Here is an 18,890-nt window from a genome sequence, read left to right as displayed (position 1 = left end):
TGTGTAGCTTTGGAGCTGAAAAATGGATCTTACTTAGGGTTGAAAACCAGCCAGGCAGCTGGGGAATGCCTTTGATCTCTGCACTGGGAAGGCAGAGGCAGGCAGATCTCTGTGAGTTCAAGGCCAGTCTGGTCTATAGAGCTAGTTCCAGGACAGTCAGGGCGACACAGAGAAACCCTGCCTTGAGAAACCAAACCAATCAAACAAAAAAACTTGTTCTTGGTGATGTCACAATCTAAACTATTACAATAGAACATTTAGAATGAAAAGGTGTAGAACACTTTTATGCTAGATATATGTAGCAAACCAGTTTTTTTGTTTGTTTGTTGTTTGTTTTTCGAGACAGGGTTTCTCTATGTAGTTTTGGTGCCTGTCCTGGAACTTGCTTTGTAGACCAGGATAGCCTCAAACTCACTGAGACCCACCTGCCTCTGCCTTCCAAGTGCTGGGATTAAAGGTGTGCACCACCACTACCCGGTGCAAACCAGTTTTATATAATTACTACTGTTTGTGTAGGAAAATATATTCAATACTAGGAGTGAGCATTTAAATAATTCTAGGTCAACAAGATGACTCATTAGATACAGGACTTGCTATGCAAGCCTGGCCACCTGGAAGGAGAAAACAGACTCCTCAAAGTCGTCCTTTGACCTCCATCATTGGTCTTACTCTATGCCTCACAGTGAGGTATCTTATACTTCAGGTGTGTGTACACTGAGTTACAAAGAATCTTCTTTTTGTTTTGTTGTTTGAGACAGGGTCTCATTACTCTGGCTGTCCTGGAACTCACTATGTAGACCAGGCTGGCCTCAAACTCACAGAGATCTGCCTCTGCCTCCTGAGTGCTGGTATTAGTGCTTATGTTAAGGCTTAGAATCTATTTCTTATTGTGAATTGAAGTTCATGGTATCGGGAGAGCACCCTGCAGAGGATAATGTTGGATGAGCAGCATGCTTACAGGACAGCTGGCTCAAGGACAGACTGAGTGAACTCTCTGGGATAAACTGTAGATACTGAATACAGACTGAGTGAACTCTCTGGGATAAACTGTAGATACTGAATACAAACTGAGTGAAATCTCTGGGATAAACTGTAGATACTGAATACAGACTGAGTGAAATCTCTGGGATAAACTGTAGATACTGAATACAGAATGAGTGAAATCTCTGGGATAAACTGTAGATACTGAATACAGGTGTGGAGCTCACTTTGCAGGACAATTGGAGCTGGGATAGAGAATGATGCAACAAAAAGTGTTTTAGAAACATTAACTGCCCCATTGTAAGAGGGCAGAAAAGTCATTTAAGTGCTACTAAGTCCAAAATATGAGATTCCAATCAAAATCGGGAAGGAATGTCGGAGGTAAAACATGGTGTCAAGGAAATATTGCAGTATTTTAGAGCTAGAAGACTTTGTTTTTTCTTTCTCTTCTACTTTTCTTCTTTTTTTTTTTTTTTCCAGACGGTCTCACTATGTAGCTCTGGCTGGCTTGGAACTCATTAAGTACATTAGGCTGACCTTGAACTCAGAGATCCGCTTGGCTCTGGAGTGCCACCACCACCAGTAAAAAGTGCTAGCTGGCCTGCAGCTGGTTATGTAGACCATGTTGACGTCAAACAGCCCGCCTCTCCCTGTGCACCTCCACACCTGGCTTAGAACTAGGAGGGACTTTTGGGATGCACATTCCATCACCACTTGGTACATCTTTGGAAAGGACTGGAATTCTGAGCTAATACCAGCCTGTTAAAAAAAAGTCAATGGCGTCACTTTGACTCAGCTCCTCAGCATCTAATACAGCTAAGGCAATTAACAGGCTTGGGTTTCCTGGAGGATGTGGAAAGCGAGCCTTCAAATTCACTTTCTACTAAATAGATTCAAAGAGCCAGTAATTCTCATCCTTTAAAACCTGAATTCCAATTCGGTTCCCACGGGTACGCCAACGGAGCCTAATCCACGCTCCTTCCCACTCAGAAATGGGCCATCCAACGTTTTTGTTTTTGTTTTCCCCCTGAGAGCGAGTCTCCTAAAATAACAAAACCTGCTAAGACGTTGAAGTTTTCAAGAACTGTGCGTTTGCCAGTCCAATTTCCCAACTGCGGCGCGTCATGGAGCGTCTCAGCGCCATGCGCCCAGCGGCTGGGGAGAAGTGGAGGAGGCAGCGCAGTGGGAGGCAGCGTGGCGCTTTCGGGAGGGGTCTGGGGCGAGTCTCGTCTTCGCCTCTCCACCCTGGGCACCTCCGGCGACTGGGCACCGGGCTGGCAGGCCCGGCCGCGAGTCCCTCACCCCTCTCCAGGGTCCACCTGGAATCCTCAGCTGACAACCTTACCCCGGCCCCTCGCCACCCGCGCCGAGAGCCAGAGGCTGACGACGGGCGGGACGCGGCGCCATGTCTGGGTCGTTCCCAGGCACATCGCAACGCTCACCCTGAGGGATCCGCGAGCGCGCCTCGGTTTCCGGACGAGAAGAGGAAATTACTCCGGGAACCCCAAACCCCTCCTTCTGAGCCGAAGCGCAGACAGCGTCTGCGTTGCCACGGAGACCGGGCTGTCTGTGACGTCACTTCCGGCGGGCTGTCTGGACCCCAGACTGTTGGGAGGAAAACTGAGCAACAGCCACGACTGTGGACGCGAGCGTCTCCGGTGTGCGCATGCGCCCGCTCAGCGGCCTGCTTCTATTTATGTGGGGGACCCAACATGGCGGCTGCGGCGACCCTGGCGATGGCGGTGGAGCCCATCAGAACGTAGTAGCGGGGACAGGGACCCGGTCCGCACTCACGGTGGCGTCCGCGGAGACGGCTGAGGGTGCTGGAGGGAAGAAAAGCGACGGAGAGCGGAAGGAAAGGCGGGCAGGCACGCCGTACGGCGTCGAGGCGAGAGCCGGCTCGAGCGAGCGCCGAGGGCCAGAACAGTGGGGATGGCGGAGCCGCGCAGAGTCGCGTTCATTAGCCTGTCACCGGTGAGGCGGCGCGAGGCCGACTTGGCGGGCGCCGAGCGCGAGCCCCCCCGGCTGGAGCCGCAGCCGTACCGCGAGCCGGCCCGGGCGGAGTCGGCCCCCCGCGCTGACGCGCAGCACCCGGCGCGCGACAAGCCGCTCCCCCAGCGCGAGGTCAGCCGCGCCGAGCCGCCCATGGCGCTGCAGCGCGAGCCCCCGCGGCCCGAGCCGCCGCCGCCGCCGCTGCCCCTGCAGGCTGCCCCGCCGCGGGAGTCGGCTTCCCGGGCGGAGCCGCCGCCGCGACCGCCGAAGGAGACGGTTCGCCTGGAGCTGGTGCTCAAGGACCCCACGGACGAAAGCTGCGTGGAGTTCAGCTACCCGGAGCTGCTGCTGTGCGGAGAACAACGGGTACAGAGGGTCCCTCCCTCCCGGCCGCCCCGCAGCTCGGGTGCCTCCGGACCGGCCGCTGCTCTGCACTTCGCTCGCCCCGGGGGTGGGGTGGCGGGGGCCGGGCGGCTAGACGGGGCGGGAGCTGCGCGGCTCGGCCCACCTAGGTGGCCGAGGCTGCCCCTTCCACACCGCGGCGAGCCGGTTTTCCTCTGCACCTTTCGAAACCTCAGCTTTTTTCCTCCTTTTCCTTTCTGTTCCCCACACCAAATCCCGAGGCCCCGCGAGCCGTGCGGCTAGCTTCTTGTGGCACTCCATCTGTCGTTCCGGTAGAAGGGAAGCGAAAAACCTTGGGGGACACGCCCCCCGGTCTGAAGCGGAGAGATTGTGTGACCCCTTCTCGGCTCATCCTCATCCTTCCTCAACCCAGCTGTACCGGGCACCAGGGCTGCTGAGATGGGCTCGTGGCCGGGTGGTTTATTTTCCTTGATTGAAGGGGATTTAAGAGAAATTAAACATTTTCAGGAACTAAAGATTCCACGTTAGGAATGAAAAAGTGGATTCGTTAATGTGGTTACACTCGTGTTGGTAAATATTGTTAGCTTTGTGTGTGTGTTGAGTTTGTGAATATTGTCTTTGAATGGAAAGGTCTCTTGTGTCTTATTCGGTGGCTGTCTAACCATATGATTTGAGTGGCTATCATTAGTTCGAATTGGGATTATTTGTCCGATGTAGTCTTTTGGAGAATGATGGAAAAAACGATGGCTTTGAATTAAAAAAAAAAAAAAAAAACTTGGGAAAATACATAGGTATGCCTTTGAGGGAAGCGGTGAACAATGGGGATTAGGGCAGCGGTTTGTCGGTGACTGTAATTTTTATTGTTGTGGGTTGGTGATCTTTAGGAGGGAGGAGGGGGAGGGAGACAGAGGCAGACAGACAGACAATTGTCCTCTAGTTTAGCGACTATGCTTTTTATTAGCCTGGCCTTTCTAGCAGGTCTAATGGACTCCAGAATTCATTAGTTCCTTTCATCAGCTATCTTTGTTGTTGCAACGAAGGACTCTTAATCAAAAGTCTCACGGTGAATAATATCATTAGTCTGTGTTCATTTTGTGCCAGATAATCCTTTGATGGCTAGTTACAAGTATTGTTGTGCAGCCATCATTACTAAACGTTTTCAGAGAAATTGAATTGTTAGGGGAAGAGACCATTTTGGTCACTTTCACATAACATTTGTTCTGTAGACTCCCTTCAGAACTCTCTCTCTCTCTTTTTTAATATGCCATTTTTTTTTTTATCTAATAAGTCGGAACATTTTTCAAATAAATTATACTTGACTTGTTAATATAAGTAGGTGTTCAATTTTTATAATTTGCATAAGTTACAGATTCAAAACGTTTTGTAGATGGGTGTGCTAGTCGGTGACCTCAGTGCTCTGGAGACTGGGGTTAGAAGGATGGAGAGTTCAGGGTCATATTGTTAGACTCTGTCTCAAAAAAACAAAAACTGGGTGACAAAATGGCTCAGCAGGTAAAGGCATTTGCTGCCAAGCCTGAGGACCTGGGTTCCATCTCCAGGATCCATCCACATGGTGGAAGGAAAAAACCATCTACTGCAAGGTGTACACATACAAATAAGTATAACAAAACTGCAAGACAAAAACCATCATTAGGTAAAAATACATAATACTGTTAGTGTTTTGCCGTTGTAAAAACACTGTAGAAAGTACCTACACTAACCTAAGTGGGTTTTTTGGGTTTTTTTTTAGTTTTGCTTTTTTGAGATGGTTTCTCTGTGTAGCTGTTCTGTCCTGGAATTTACTCTGTAGACCAGGCTGGCCTTGAACTTAGATCCTTCTGACTCCACCTCCCTAGTGATGGGACTAAAGGTGTTTGGGATTAAAGGTGTTCCATGCTGCACCCCGCTAATCTAGGTGTTTTAACCAGCTATATAGTTAGCTATATAGTACTTAACCATTTAATTTGCTATATGGTTGTGCTCTGTGGTATTTATTGTTGTGTATGTGATCTTTTCTGAACCTGAAGGCAGTGTTTGGAACATGACTATACTTTTGTGCTCTAGGAGACAGGTAAATTGGGTTTAATTTTTGTGTTTGTTTCGTACATACTATCAATTTAGGGATTTATTGATCCAAATTTTCATCATATATTCAAGCATATATCTTTTGTAATTCCACAAAAGATTTTATTCTGGTGTTTGTTTTTTGTTTTGTTGGGTTTTTTTCTTTGTTGTTGTTTTGAGACAGGGTTTTGCTGTGGTGCCTTGGTTGCCAATATGCCCTGTAGACCAGGCTGTTACTCTGTTTTTTATGCCGTATACTTTTGTAGCATAAAAGTTTGCCACGTTTTCCTATGATTAGTTCTACTTAATATATTTAATACCGAATAATGTATAAATAATACTGTTGTAAGTGAATTGTCATGACCCCATAGAAATCCTAGAAGAGTGACCAACCCTAGGAAAGCAAAACTGGGAACATAAGAATGTCTGGAAAGGGGTAAGCCCCAAATTTCCTCCTTCAGGAAGTCTTTGACTTTTATTTTTCCAGTGCTGAGAATCAAGCCAAGGATCTTGAACATGCTAGGACAGTGACATGCCATATCACTGACATGACTCCAAGTACACCTCATTCTTTGTTCTGGAGACAAGAAAATTTTAAGTTGCTCAAACTGGCCTTGAACTTACTGTGTATCCCATATTGGCCTTGAATTTATGATCTTGCTGTTTTAGCTTCCTGAGTAGCTGGGGTTACTGAGTAGCTGGAGCAGATTATATTTAGAGTAATAATCTTTCCAAAATAATTTTGAATTTGAGTGACTGGCATTGAATAGTGTAATAGGCTGTAGAATTAGAAGAATTAATTAGAACCTGTAATAGGCTAAGTAGAATTAGAAGAAACAGTCTCCAATTTTTTTAAATAGCTATATGTCAGTGAACAAGATTTGTTAACTGAAAGTTGGTAGCTATGGGCTGTTAAAAACATTAAGTGGACAGGGTGGTGGCGCACGCCTTTAATCCCAGCACTCAGGAGGCAGAGGCAGGCTGATCTCTGTGAGTTTGAGGCCAACTTGGTCTTCAGAGTGAGATCCAGGACAGCCAGGACTGTTTCACAGAGAAACTCTGTTTTGGGGGGGAGGGGGGGACCCCAAAAGCAAAAAACACAAAGTTATGTGCACATTTAAATACATTTAAATAAGTACATTTAAATACATTTATGTACATTTAATAAGCCCCTTCCTACCTGATAAATGAAGAGTGCAATCCCAATGAATGGAAATACAGTTGGAGGTTTTCTATATTTATGAGGAAAAGCATATTTTGGCTAACTCTAAAAAGCAAAATCACCCTGCAGATTAGGTCCGCCCTTTGCCTTGTTCTCTCTTTGTGGTATTTATTATGCTATAATTATGGTGGTGCAGGTGGTGACTGAGACCTTGGAAACATTCCTATCCTGAAGCTGAATGGTTGTGCGCACGCCTTTAATCCCAGCAGAGCCAGGCGGATCTCTGAGTTCTAGGCCAGCCTAGGCTACAGAGTGAGTTCCAGGAAAGGCGCCAAAGCTACACAGAGAAACCCTATCTTGAAAAACCAAAAAAAAAAAAAGACACTCCTATCCTGATTAGTATTGCTGGTGATAGTGCATTGTGAAGTAAGTTTTGGATGTGACAAATACATAAGAAAAAAGTGCAGTTCTTAGCAGACCAAGAATCAGACAGCCTGAGCTCCCAAATGTTTCCTGTAAAGAGAAAACAAGTGATAGTGGTGCTGCTGTAACTGTACTGTCACAGACTTCTGTGGATTCTGTTGCTTGTCACCGCATGTGTGGAGAAGGCCTATGAACGATTTGAACATGCCGCTAAGATCAAAGGAGAAAATCATTGGTTGACTCTACTCATTGGTAGCTGATCATTTGCAGGTTCTTTCACCTTGGGGGATTCTTCTTGAGGGTTTATTGGGAAAAGAGATGATTCTTTGTGGGTATGTGTAGCCCAGGTTAGCCTCAAACTTCTGTCAGATTTCCTGCTTCAGCTTCCTGAGTGCTAGGATTGCAGGCATTATTCTTTTTTGGTTCTGTGTAGCTTTGGAGCCTGTACTGGAACTCACTTTGTAGACCAGGCTGGCCTCAAACTCGCAGAGATCCACCTGCCTCTACTTCCCCAGTGCTAGGATTAAAGGTGCATGCCACCACTGCCCGGCTGCAAGTATTATTCTTAACTGTAAAGGAGAAGTTTGTTTTAATTTTATAGACCACATGTAAACAAGAGTTAGATTTCAATGCCTGTATAATGAAGTACACAAAATACTTTAAAATAGGCTGGTCATGGTGATACACAGGATATTGAGGCAGAATTGTGGGTTTGAGGCCATTTAAACTGTATAGTGAAATCTGATCTTGAAAAAAATTTTAGAATGACATTTAAAGGTGAGATGGAGAGGTAGCTCAGTGGTTAAGAACACTAGCTGCTCTTTCAAAGGACCCAGGTTCAATTCCTAGCACCACATTGCAGTTCACAGGGGATCTGGCATCCTCACATATACAGACAAAACCCCAATGTAAGTTAAAAATAAATCTTTTAAAAATAGTGATTCTTAGTAAAAATTACACATCTTTGTGTTTATATTTGCATATATAAAATGAGTCAGGCTGGATTGGGGAGAAAGCTCAGTGGTAGAGCTCTTGCCTAGAATGTGAAAGTCTCTGGGTTCAATAGAACTGTCATAGAACCCCGATCATACTGATAAGGACCTAGTATTTGAACTACACAGTGTTGGGAGGGGACAGTTTATAACAACAAAATATGCTGATTGCTTGCAGTTCTGTGCATCAGCCTCAGGACCGCCATACCCCAAATGTAGCATTTTATTCCATACCAGACTCACTTTGCTAGTTTGTTTCCACTTGGGTTGTTTCTGTTTTTCATTCATAATGCCAGTTAGGATAAGAGATTCTATAAATATTATTACATTTAAAATTTTATTCTAAATCAACTCTTTAAAATCTAAGGAATCCTCTCCCCCCTTCATTCTGATGTGCTGGGAAGGATGAACCAACCCTCTGTCTTCATCCTGTCCTTTTTTTTTTTTTTAAAGATTTATGTATTTATTTATTATTTGTACAGTGTTCTGTCTGCGTGTATGTCTGCATGCTAGGAGAGGGCACCAGATCTTGTTACAGATGGTTGTGAGCCACCATGTGGTTGCTGGGAACTGAACTCAGGGCCTCTGGAAGAGCAGCCAGTGCTTTTAACCTCTGAGCCATCTCTCCAGACCCTGTCCATGTTTTCTTGTCATTTTTTAGGCTGATTATGTGTAGGTCTTTATATCTAGGATGAATACCAAATTCAGGTCTTTGTCTTGGTTTTAATTATTTGAAGCTGCTATATAAGCTTAAAAAAAATTAACCCTCACACCTTTAATCCCAGGAGGCAGAAGCAGCTGGATCTCTGTGAGTTCAAGGCCAGCCTGGTCTACAACATGAGTTCAAGGACAGCCAGGGCTGCTATACAAAGAAACTCTTGTCTCAAAAAACAAAAAGAAAAAGAAAAAACTCTAAAAATTTGTTTTCAGATGAGTGTGATTGGGCACACCTTAATCCCAGCACAAGGAAAGAGAATCAGAAGGATCTCTGAATAACAGAAGGATCTCTGAGTTCCAGCCTAGCCTGGTCAAACTAGGGAGTTCCAGGTCAAATGCTACATAGTAAAACTTTGTCTCCAAAAAACAAAACAAACAACAAACCAAATTTACTTTCAAAGTAAATTTTCTAAAATTGGATTTAAAAAAGTATTTTTTTAAAGGTAGCTCTTAGCCTTTTTGTTTATTGAAAATCATTACATGTAAGACATATCTGCTGAAATAGTAAACTCAGGTCAGTGCAAGCCTGGCAACTTGAGTTCTATCCCCAGAATCCACAGAAAGGTGCAAGGAGAGAACCAACTTCACACAGTTGCCCTGTGACCTCCACATGTATGCACTTGCCCACCCGCCCCCATCATGCGGCACATAATAATAATACATTAAAAAAATTTTTGAAAACATGGTAAAGTCAGGAAAGGATACAATTTTGTCTGTTTTGGCAAGTGGGTGGTGAATTAGGATCTTTGCTCATAGTGTGTGAGTGTGTCTGTGTTTTAAACTATATTAGAACAATGTTTCATTCTACACTGTTAGAAGGAAGCCATGGTGAGCTATTGCATATTTTTTTTTAGCTTTATGTATTCCTTGAATGGATATCCATTGACAGGAGACAGGTGATAATAGAAATTATTGATTCTAAGTTTTCAGCAGAAAGCCAGGGCAGCTGCAGATACTCAAATAATAACTTTTTTTTTTTTAAAGATTTATTTATTTATTATGTATACAGCATGTATGACTGCAGGCCAGAAGAGGGCACCAGATCTCATTACAGGTGGTTGTGAGCCACCATGTGGTTGCTGGGAATTGAACTCAGGACCTCTGGAAGAGCAGCCAGTGCTCTTAACCTCTGAGCCATCTCTCCAGTCCCTCAAATAATAACTTTTAAGCATATGACGAATCTTGATTCTATAATGAATAATTTGGATACCTTTTTAGGGTTCTTTCATAGCTGAATCAGCCCTTTTTAGGGATAATATCAAAATAAAATCCGTATTTTCATTTTTACCTATGTTGGTCTAAGGAGAGAGATTGCTTTATTTGGGATGGGGTGGCCATATGGTCCTTTTGCAAGTGGAGTCAATTTTGATGTTGAATTCTTGACCATCAAAAAACTGTACAGTGTGTGTAAGTCTATTAACTGCAGATACTTTCCTTCTGTGAACCATCATTTTTTTTTTTTCAAAATAGCTTTTAATGCTTTTGACCTATTTGTTAGGAAAAATTGGCTAATTGAAATTTAAAGGGAGAGTCAAGTCGGGAAAATAATATTATGGATGTAGTTCTAGAATATATAATATTGAATGCCTATTTGATATGCTAGTCAGTTATACTGAACTATAGTTGATATATGATTATGATTAGTATATGGCAGTCCAGTTGAAGTAGTTCTAATACTTCTGTTTCTTTCCCTATCTCCTTTGAATCAGAAGAAGCTTGTTCATACAGAAGACCCATTTAATGATGAGCATAAGGAGAGGCAAGAAGTGGAAATGTTGGCTAAGAAGTTTGAAATGAAATATGTGAGTATACTAGTGTTCACCTAGGTCATTTTACCCTGTTGGCCTCTTTTCTTTGTGCAGCTAGTTGGGAGGACCTATAAATAGCAACTGCTTACTTATCTTGATCTCACAAATTGAAGCTGAATGAATGGTTTTGACAGCCAGACAGTTTTACAGGTTTGTCCTGACTGTTAGTAGGCTGCATTCATTATAGTCCTAAAATCTAGGCAGTTTGCTTAACAAATCTTACAATACAAAGTATAAGGTAAGTAATACTTACCATACCTCACAGGTGAACAGAATGAAGCTCTAAGCCTAAGGTTACATGACTGGTCCATGGTCACAGAGGGTCAAGAACAGGCAGCACATCTAGCTGTGTGTAGCTCTAATCTGCTCCACCTCCACTGTGGAGAATGTTCTCTTGTTCATCACCCTTCTTCCCTCTTAAGAGAGTAAGCCTCTTGGTTCAGAGTCTATCAGGATCAGTATAAAACTTCTTTGTGTTATATTTACCTTAAATATTCATGTATATCCTATATTACATGCAACAACATATTAGTTCTTATTGTAATATTTGTTTTGTTGTGTTTTTAAAGGGATAGTGATAAATTTGGTGATCGAAAAGTAATTCTGAGGAGCCATAATAAATGAAATAGTTGAATTGATCATGGTCTGGAGCATGCCTGTAATCCCAGTTCTTTGAGGGCAGAGGCAGGAGGGTTGATACAAGTTTTAGGCCAGGCAGATTGAATTTGCATAGTGAGTTCTAGGTTAGGGCTACCATCTCTCTGTCCCTGTCTCTCTGTCTCTGTCTCTCTCTGTTTCTAAAAAATCTGGGTTTTATTTTGGCATTGATTGTAAAACAAATATATGTTAGATTGGTAAGATGGTTCATTAGGTAAAGACACTTTCTCCAAGCCCTATGGGCCTGAGTTTGATTCCTGAAACTCATATGATAGGAAATCTGACTTTGGCAAGTTGTCCTTTGAACTCCACATTTCTATCATGTGTATATGTCTCTTCTCTCAAAATAACTACATGTAAAAATGTTCTCTATCTATCTATTTATTTATTTATTTGGGCAGGGTTTACTATATAGCCCTAGCTCACTGGAACTCACAGACCAGCTTGTCTCTGCCTCCCAAGTGCTGGAATTAAAGTTGTATGCCACCAAGCACAGCAAAAAATAAATAAATTGATTGATTGATTTAAATAATTCTATACATTTTGTTGAGTGACGTCACAATCAATTGTGAAATGCTTTAACAGTCCCCTCAGATAGAGTACTGGGAAGTGGATATCATAAAAACCTGTAATCATTTTAAGAATTGTATCACTCATTGGTGAGCCATAACTTCTGAGAAGTCAGAGCACTTGGGGAGCCTCCTCAAGTCTGCTTTTTCCTCTTTTTTGTCCTTTTGTTGGGTATGGTCCCTAGGACTCAACTTGGTAAAGTTTTGGATAGAGTTTGGGCAAGCTTGTTAAGATCACTACAAATTGAATTCTACTCATAAAACATAGATACCAGTAAATTTAGTATTCTTTATAGATTATCATTGGCCTGCAGCCAGGCCGGATGTGGTAGCTCTCTGTGAGTTCAAACTGGTCTACCTAGCAAGCTCCAGGACATCCAGAACTACATAGAAAGACCTTGTCTTGAAAAAATAAAACAAAAATGAAACAAACAAAAAAAATAGTGTGGAACCAGTCCACCATAGTTGTAGATTCTGCCTCCTTGGATCCAACCAACTGAAGATCAGATATATTCAAAACAAGGAAACATGTACCTGTATTTTACATGTGAAGATTTTTTTAGTTTTATTCCTTAAACAATACAGGTTCATAGTTATATAACATTCACATTATATTAGATATTATAAATATTTAGAGCTAAAGTATACAGCAGGATACAAGTGGGTTATATATAAACACTATGATATTTTATATAGGATATTTGAACATCTGGAGATTTTGTTAGAGGTCCTGGAACCAATCCAGGATATAAAGGGTTGGTTACATATTAAAATCATAAAATGACCTTTTAAAAACAATTCTGAGGAAGAGGGTAGTCTTTTTTTCTTTTGGCTTTTAGAAACAGGGTTTTGCTGTGTGGCCCTGGCTGTCTTGCCACTGGCCCTGTAGACCAGGCTGGTTTCAAACTCAGAAATTCACCTGCCTCTACGTCCAAAGTGCTGGGAGTAAAGGTGTGCGCCACCACACCGGGCTTCAGCAACTTTAAATCCCTGAAGACCTATTGTGAAACAGCAGTTTTAGGAAGATCTTACACCTATAAGTGTTGGTTGTCAAAGTGTGTGTTGGTGTTTCTGTACTGTTGACTGTTTCTACTGATTTAAAACTATGCTCTATCCAATAGGAAGGTTGAAATGAGCATGGATATAAAAAGGTACAATTGTAGAGGGCTGTGGTACAAGTTAAGAAGTTTTGTAACCAAGGTGTTTTTGTCTGGTTGTAAGACTGGAGTCTTATCAATTAATATCCTGCTTCTTCTGTCTGCCATAAGTGATCAGTGACTGTCAATGGCAGTGGGGTCCTGTGCTAGGAATGGTGTGTTTGTATTTCAGTTTCCTAATGCTGTAATTCCTCAGCATTGGCCTGAGATACTGATTATCAGGTTAAGCCAGTACTAATGACTCAGTAAGTAATAGTCTGAGTCATTATGGAGTGCTTGGAAAAAGAGCTTTAAAGAGGGTTCTTCACTTGAGATATAACAAAATGGAAGTTTTGTTTTTCGAGACAGGGTTTCTCTGTGTAACAGCCCTAGCTGTCCTGGAACTAGATTTGTAGACCAGGCTGGCCTTAAACTGCCTGCCTCTACCTCTAGAGTGCTGAGATTAAAGTCATGTGCTACCACATCCAGCTAAAAGTGGAAGATTTTTAAAATTCATTTCCATACAAATTTCTATGGAAATAAATTTTGATTTTTATAAGGTTTACTTAATGTGTAAACTGTACAGTATAAAAGGGTTTAGAAAATTATGAATTAAGACTGATTCTGTTGCAAGGAACAGTTGTCCTAAAGATACTGAAAAAGAGTGATTCAAAATAGGTGTGTGTGTGTGTGTAGAAGGAAGGACACATTGCCAATCTGTCTTGAGTTCCTTTATGTAAAATTTTGTTTTAAATTCACAGTGTATGTGCTGCTTTTGGGCATCTGAATATGTTGTTCTAAGCCAGACATGATGGTGCATGCCTGTAATCTTAGTACGTGGATGCTGAGGTAGAGAGGACAAGTTCTAAGAACAGCCTAGGTTACACAGCAGGTTCCAGCTATGGGACTGGAGTTAGAGATGTGTGTAAACTGCCTTGTGGGTGCTAGAGTCAATCCTCTGCAAGAGCAACAAGTGCTCTTAACTGCAGAGCCATCTCTACAGCCACCTGTTTTTAAATTTGAAAAAGTACATATATGTATTTTATGTGGTGTGTGTTTGGGTGCACACATGCACATCACTGTGTGGATATCAGAGGAAATCTATCTTTTTTTCTCCTTCTACTATGTAGGTCTTGGGGATCAAGCTTTGTTGTCTGGTTTGGCAGCAAGTGTCTTTACCACTGAGCCATCACTGTTGGCCCTCAGAAGTTGAATTAATACTCTTAATGTCCTTTCTGTAAATAACCTGAGTTGTAAATATATTTTACAAATTGTTTTTCTTACTCCCTGTATTTATTATTTATCATCTTTTGCTGCACTGTTTTTTTAATGGCTGTTAGCATTGAATGGCTATGCCATAGTTGATATGATTTATAGTTATGTCATTGATGCTGTTATTGGTAGGATTTTTGGTGAGATTACAGATTAATATTATTATAGTCAAAGTTTTAGTTAATTCTTTTTGATAATCTCTTTAAGATTCACACTTAAAAAGATTCACACCTATTTAACAGCACTACCATTCTATTCTGCTCCATTGAACACTAACAATTAACAACAGTCATTTTTAGTGGCAACAAGCTGGTAACCTTGACTAGACACACATGCTCCTAAATCTAATTACCAATAAGCTGTTTGCTGTCTGTATTTGCTCACCACAACAGACAGATTTGCTGTTTGTATTGTTTTTAGATTTCCCCAGGCAAATTGTAGTCACTTAATCCCCTGCCCTGAAAGTATTTGATGAGCAGAAAAGAGTAGTTGCGATTTTAGTTAGCATCCTAGAGAACAATTTAAAACTCAGGCTTAGCTGTGAGAGGCAGCAGGATTCATCGAGGAGTAAGAGTCCGTATAAAGGGAAAGCATGAGGAAAGATGAACACATGTGCTTAGGATGGGAATTTCAGTGGTCTAAAAAGCTCATGTCAGAACATTTTAAAAGAAAGGTGGGTAGGCAGTCAAAGTGAACATGCAGAAACCCTTGAATTTGTGAATATTAAGGCTTTTGGTTTTGTCTTATAATAAGGATGTTTCTGGGACAGAAGATTATAGGGAGTTGTAGTTTTTAAATAGTCATTAGAATGTAGTAAAGGTAAACTTGAGGGACATGAGACAAACCAAGGGATTGAATACATTTAGGTAAAAACAATGCCTAGCTTTCTAGTCCTGACAGTTAGAATGGGAAGGAAGCTGAAGGGGTGACTAAACCGACAAACAAAGGTTCTTGTGAGAAAGACTTGAAGTAGAAAGAAATAATAATTCTCATTTTGACCCCAACTCTAGCAAAAATTAAAAAATTAGAAGGGAGAGATTGAGAAGGAAGGTAGGTAGAGAAGAAAGAAAAAAAAAAGAATAATGACACTTTGAAGATCAAAATTAGAGGTATTTTTGGTTGTGAGCCTAGCCTTTAACAGCTGAGCCATCTCTCCAGCCCCATAATTAGAGGTATAATTTAACTACAACTTAATAATTTTAGTTGTACAACTTGGTGAATTTTAATAAATGCATATAGTCTCTAAGTGCCACTACAGTCATGGTGTAGGCCAGTTTTATCTCCCTACAAAGTGTTCTTGTATATCTTCGCAGACAGTCCTACCTCCTTGACACTCTCTGGTCTGTTTTGTTTCTGTAGGTTTTTGTTTTTCTAGAATTTTCTGTAAATGAACTTTTCCTGTGTGTGGCTTCTTTGGTTTAGCATGGTGCCTTTGAGAGTCATCTGTGTGTCTTATGTGTCAGTGAGTATTCCAGTGTTTTATTCATTCAGCACATGAGGGATATTGTGATGTTTTCAGAGTTTGAGGGTTTTTATTTATTTTTATAAAACATTTTTCTATTTTCTGCTCATGTGGAGGTCAGAGGATAACCTTCAGGAGCTGGTTTCCTAGATTGAACTGAAGTCACCAGACTTGGCTGCAGAGCGTCTCCACATGCAGAATCATCTCACTGGCCCCAGTTTTCAGGTTTTGACTAGTACCCATAAAGCTACTCTAAAAAAAAAAAATCACAGTATACATTTTATATTAACATACATTTTCAATCTAGGCATGGTAGCTCATGTCTGTAACCTCAGCACTTGGGAAGCTGAGGCAGGAGGATTGTCACAGTTGTTCAGGTCATTCTTGGGCTATGTAGTAAGTTCAAAGGTGGCATGGGACTAGGTAGTAATAACTTACCCTTCTATTGTTTTTGTTTTTTTCTGAGACAGGAATTCTCTGTGTAGCCCTGGCTGTCCTGGAACCAGCTCTATAGACCAGACTAGCCTCGAACTCAGAGATCTGCCTGCCCCTGCCTCTCTGAGTGCTGGGATTAAAGGCATATGGCGCTACTACTTGGCATGATAGCTTATCTTAAATAAATGTGTGGGCAATGAAATGGCTGGCAGGTAAAAGCATGTGCTGCCAAGCCAGATGACCTTCCACATGGTAGAAGAAGAAAACCAACTTTTGCAGGTTGTTCTCTGGCTTCCACATGTGTGTTGTGTTATGGCCCCACACAGAAATAATGTGAAAGGAAAAAAGACCATACACTTTTACTGTGCATTCTCTTTTTTGTGTGGTGTGCATGTTTGTGTTTGTTATGTGTACCTGTGTGCTCTCAGGTGTGTATGAAGGCAGGATCTTACTTTCTGAGGCAGGATCTTTTACTGAATTGATTGGCTAGACTGGCTGGCTAGTGAGTTCTGGGATCTCTCTCCCTCTTTCCTCCCTCCCTGTACTGGTGTTACAGACATGTAACACTGTGTCCCTTCTTACATAGTGGCTGTATTACTTTGGTTGGTTGCTTGGTTGGTTTATTTTGTTTCGTTTTTGAGACAGGGTCTTTCTGTGTGTGCAGCCCTGGCTGTCCTGGAACTCCTATGGAGACCAGGCTGGCCTCGAACTCACAGAGGTCCGCCTGCTTCTTCGTTCTGAGTCCTGGGATAAAGGCGTGCACCACCATGCCTGGCTTGTTGTTGTTTCTGAGGCACGATCTTACTCTATAGTCAAGGCTAGTCTCAAACTCATGATCTTCCCCAGGTGCTGGAATGATAAGTGTAGGATTCACACCTGCCTGTTGTATCCCTTGCTATCTCCACAAGTGTTGAGTTCTTCCATACCCTTTTTAACACTTGCTGTTTTCACTCTTTATCAGATAATGAAGTATGTGTGCTCTTGAGTAGATGAAGGGCAGAGGATCGCTCTTGGGAGTCATGTTTCTCCTGCCATGAGTGGAATCGGAGGATTAAATTTGTATGCAAGCTCCTCTAACCTCTGAGCCATCTCATTAGCACACTATAGTAAGCATGAAACCAATGGGGAACTGTGTGGGAGAAGCTAACCTGGAGACATGTGGCAGTGGACACTGATTTGAATTCTGACACTGAGTTGAAGGCTCTAGCTAAAAAGTGACCCCACAAGCTCTGTAACTTCTACAACTTTTCTACATAGAAACAAGTCTTTGTGACCATTGACAAGTTACTTCTCCTTTCTAAGCTTTGGGTTTTTTGTTTTGTTTTTGTTTTTTTGCCTTTTTGTGGAATGTGAAATAAAAGATGGATGTGCTTAGGGTAAGATCTGGTGCAGATCTGCACTCAGTGATCAGTAGCTGTTGTCGTCATGGTCTAATTACATATTAGGGGAGTTAAATACACACTTTATGCCTCCAGTAACTGCTGATGTTGAGATTGCTTCACTTTTTCCTTTGAAACTAGTTTAATTAGGTTTGTTCCCCATGTGATAGCCAAGTGATTTCTGTTAAACTTTTATCTGTACAAGTGTATAGCTGCGTTTGTCTTGTCTCACAATAAATGTCTTAGGAAAGACTTGTCTAGTCATCTGTCAGAAAGCACTCCATACAACCTTCATGTGATTTCCCTTTTTACTGTCTATAATTGGTGTAGTCATTCATCTTCCTTCTGGCTACAGTACCATTCAGTCCATAAAGGCTGGCACCTGTGGGTGGGTGCTTGGTAAATTGCTTGAAGTGGTTATCTTGTTTTTAGTTCTTTGGGGATAAGAACTTAAATTCTGGGGGCTAGAAAGATGGCTCAGCGGTGAAGAGCACTTGTGCTCTTGCAGAGGACCTGGGTTGAGTTCCCAGCACCAATATGGCAGCTTATACCTGTCTAGAACTCCAGTTCCAGAGGATTCAGTGCCACTTTCTGGACTTTGTGGGCACCATGCATGCCCATGGTACACATATATACATGCAGCAAAACGCTCAGATGCGTAAAATAAGTATAAATAAAAGCTTTGAAAGAACTTAGTCATGTCTGATATTTTAGCATATTGCTTTCTTAAACTTCCTGTGTAGAAGAGTGAGTGGCATTGAATTTTTAATTTTCTTGCCTCTGCTTCCCCGGGACTGGAATTGCAGGCATGCTTTCTATAGCTTAAGTTCCTGACATATGTTTTGGGAGGACTGCAAGAAAGAGAACCAGGACTGCACATAGGCTAAGCATGCCCTCTGCCTTAACAGATACTCTCAACTCTTTAGTGATTGGAAATATAGTGTGTAATTCTTAGTAGAATTACTGGTTAAATAAAATGAAAATTTAAAAAGTTTTAACACATTCCCATTTTGATAGTAATGATTCATACATAGGAAATTTGGGAAATGATTCATACATAGGAAGAAGAAAAATGTAAATTGTATTACTAAATGTTTTACGGAGGCTTTCACGTTGCTTTCCATAAAGTTGGTTGATGAGGTCTTTTCTAGCGGTGTCTGATGAGTTCCATCCTTCTCCATTTTTCTAAAATCTTGAAGTTTATAGTGTAGTAGATGAAATAGGTGTTGTGTTGTTAACCCCATTTGACTTATTAACTATTCCCCACTGAGGTTTTTTGGGGGTTGGCCATGGATTGAGACAAGTTAGATGTTTCAGTGTCAGTATATATGGCAAACAGCATTTAGTTAGAATTACCTTTGGAAGTTAGCCTGAAGGGAGGCACTGCCTTAGAGACATTGCTCATAATTCCAGGGCAGCCCTTTCCCCTCAAGCACCATTGTCTTTGCATTTAGTTTTTATTAAAGACACATTGCCTT

General features: G+C 41.9%; 1 protein-coding gene across 8 annotated transcripts in view; it reads left to right on the top strand.

The window, feature by feature from the left end:
• Positions 1 to 2,772: 2,772 nt before the first annotated feature.
• The window catches only part of Ubn2 (ubinuclein 2), a 70,020-nt gene continuing 53,902 nt past the window's right edge, over positions 2,773 to 18,890 (top strand). For 5 of the 8 annotated variants that reach the window (XM_076566499.1, XM_076566497.1, XM_076566498.1 and 2 more), the window contains exons 1-2: positions 2,773 to 3,339; positions 10,404 to 10,496. In XM_076566499.1, the coding sequence (XP_076422614.1) occupies positions 2,914 to 3,339; positions 10,404 to 10,496 (519 nt within the window). In that variant the 5' untranslated portion in view covers positions 2,773 to 2,913. Of the gene's footprint in view, positions 3,340 to 3,809; positions 3,907 to 10,403; positions 10,497 to 18,890 lie in introns of those variants that run through there. The other 3 variants (XM_076566500.1, XM_076566496.1, XM_076566502.1) reach the window with 2 other exon arrangements.

This window comes from Peromyscus maniculatus, chromosome 3, assembly GCF_049852395.1.
Source record: "Peromyscus maniculatus bairdii isolate BWxNUB_F1_BW_parent chromosome 3, HU_Pman_BW_mat_3.1, whole genome shotgun sequence".
NCBI lineage: Eukaryota > Metazoa > Chordata > Mammalia > Rodentia > Cricetidae > Peromyscus > Peromyscus maniculatus.
The sequence above is the reverse complement of the archived record's forward strand: the minus strand, read 5'-3'. Positions and strand labels throughout refer to the sequence as shown.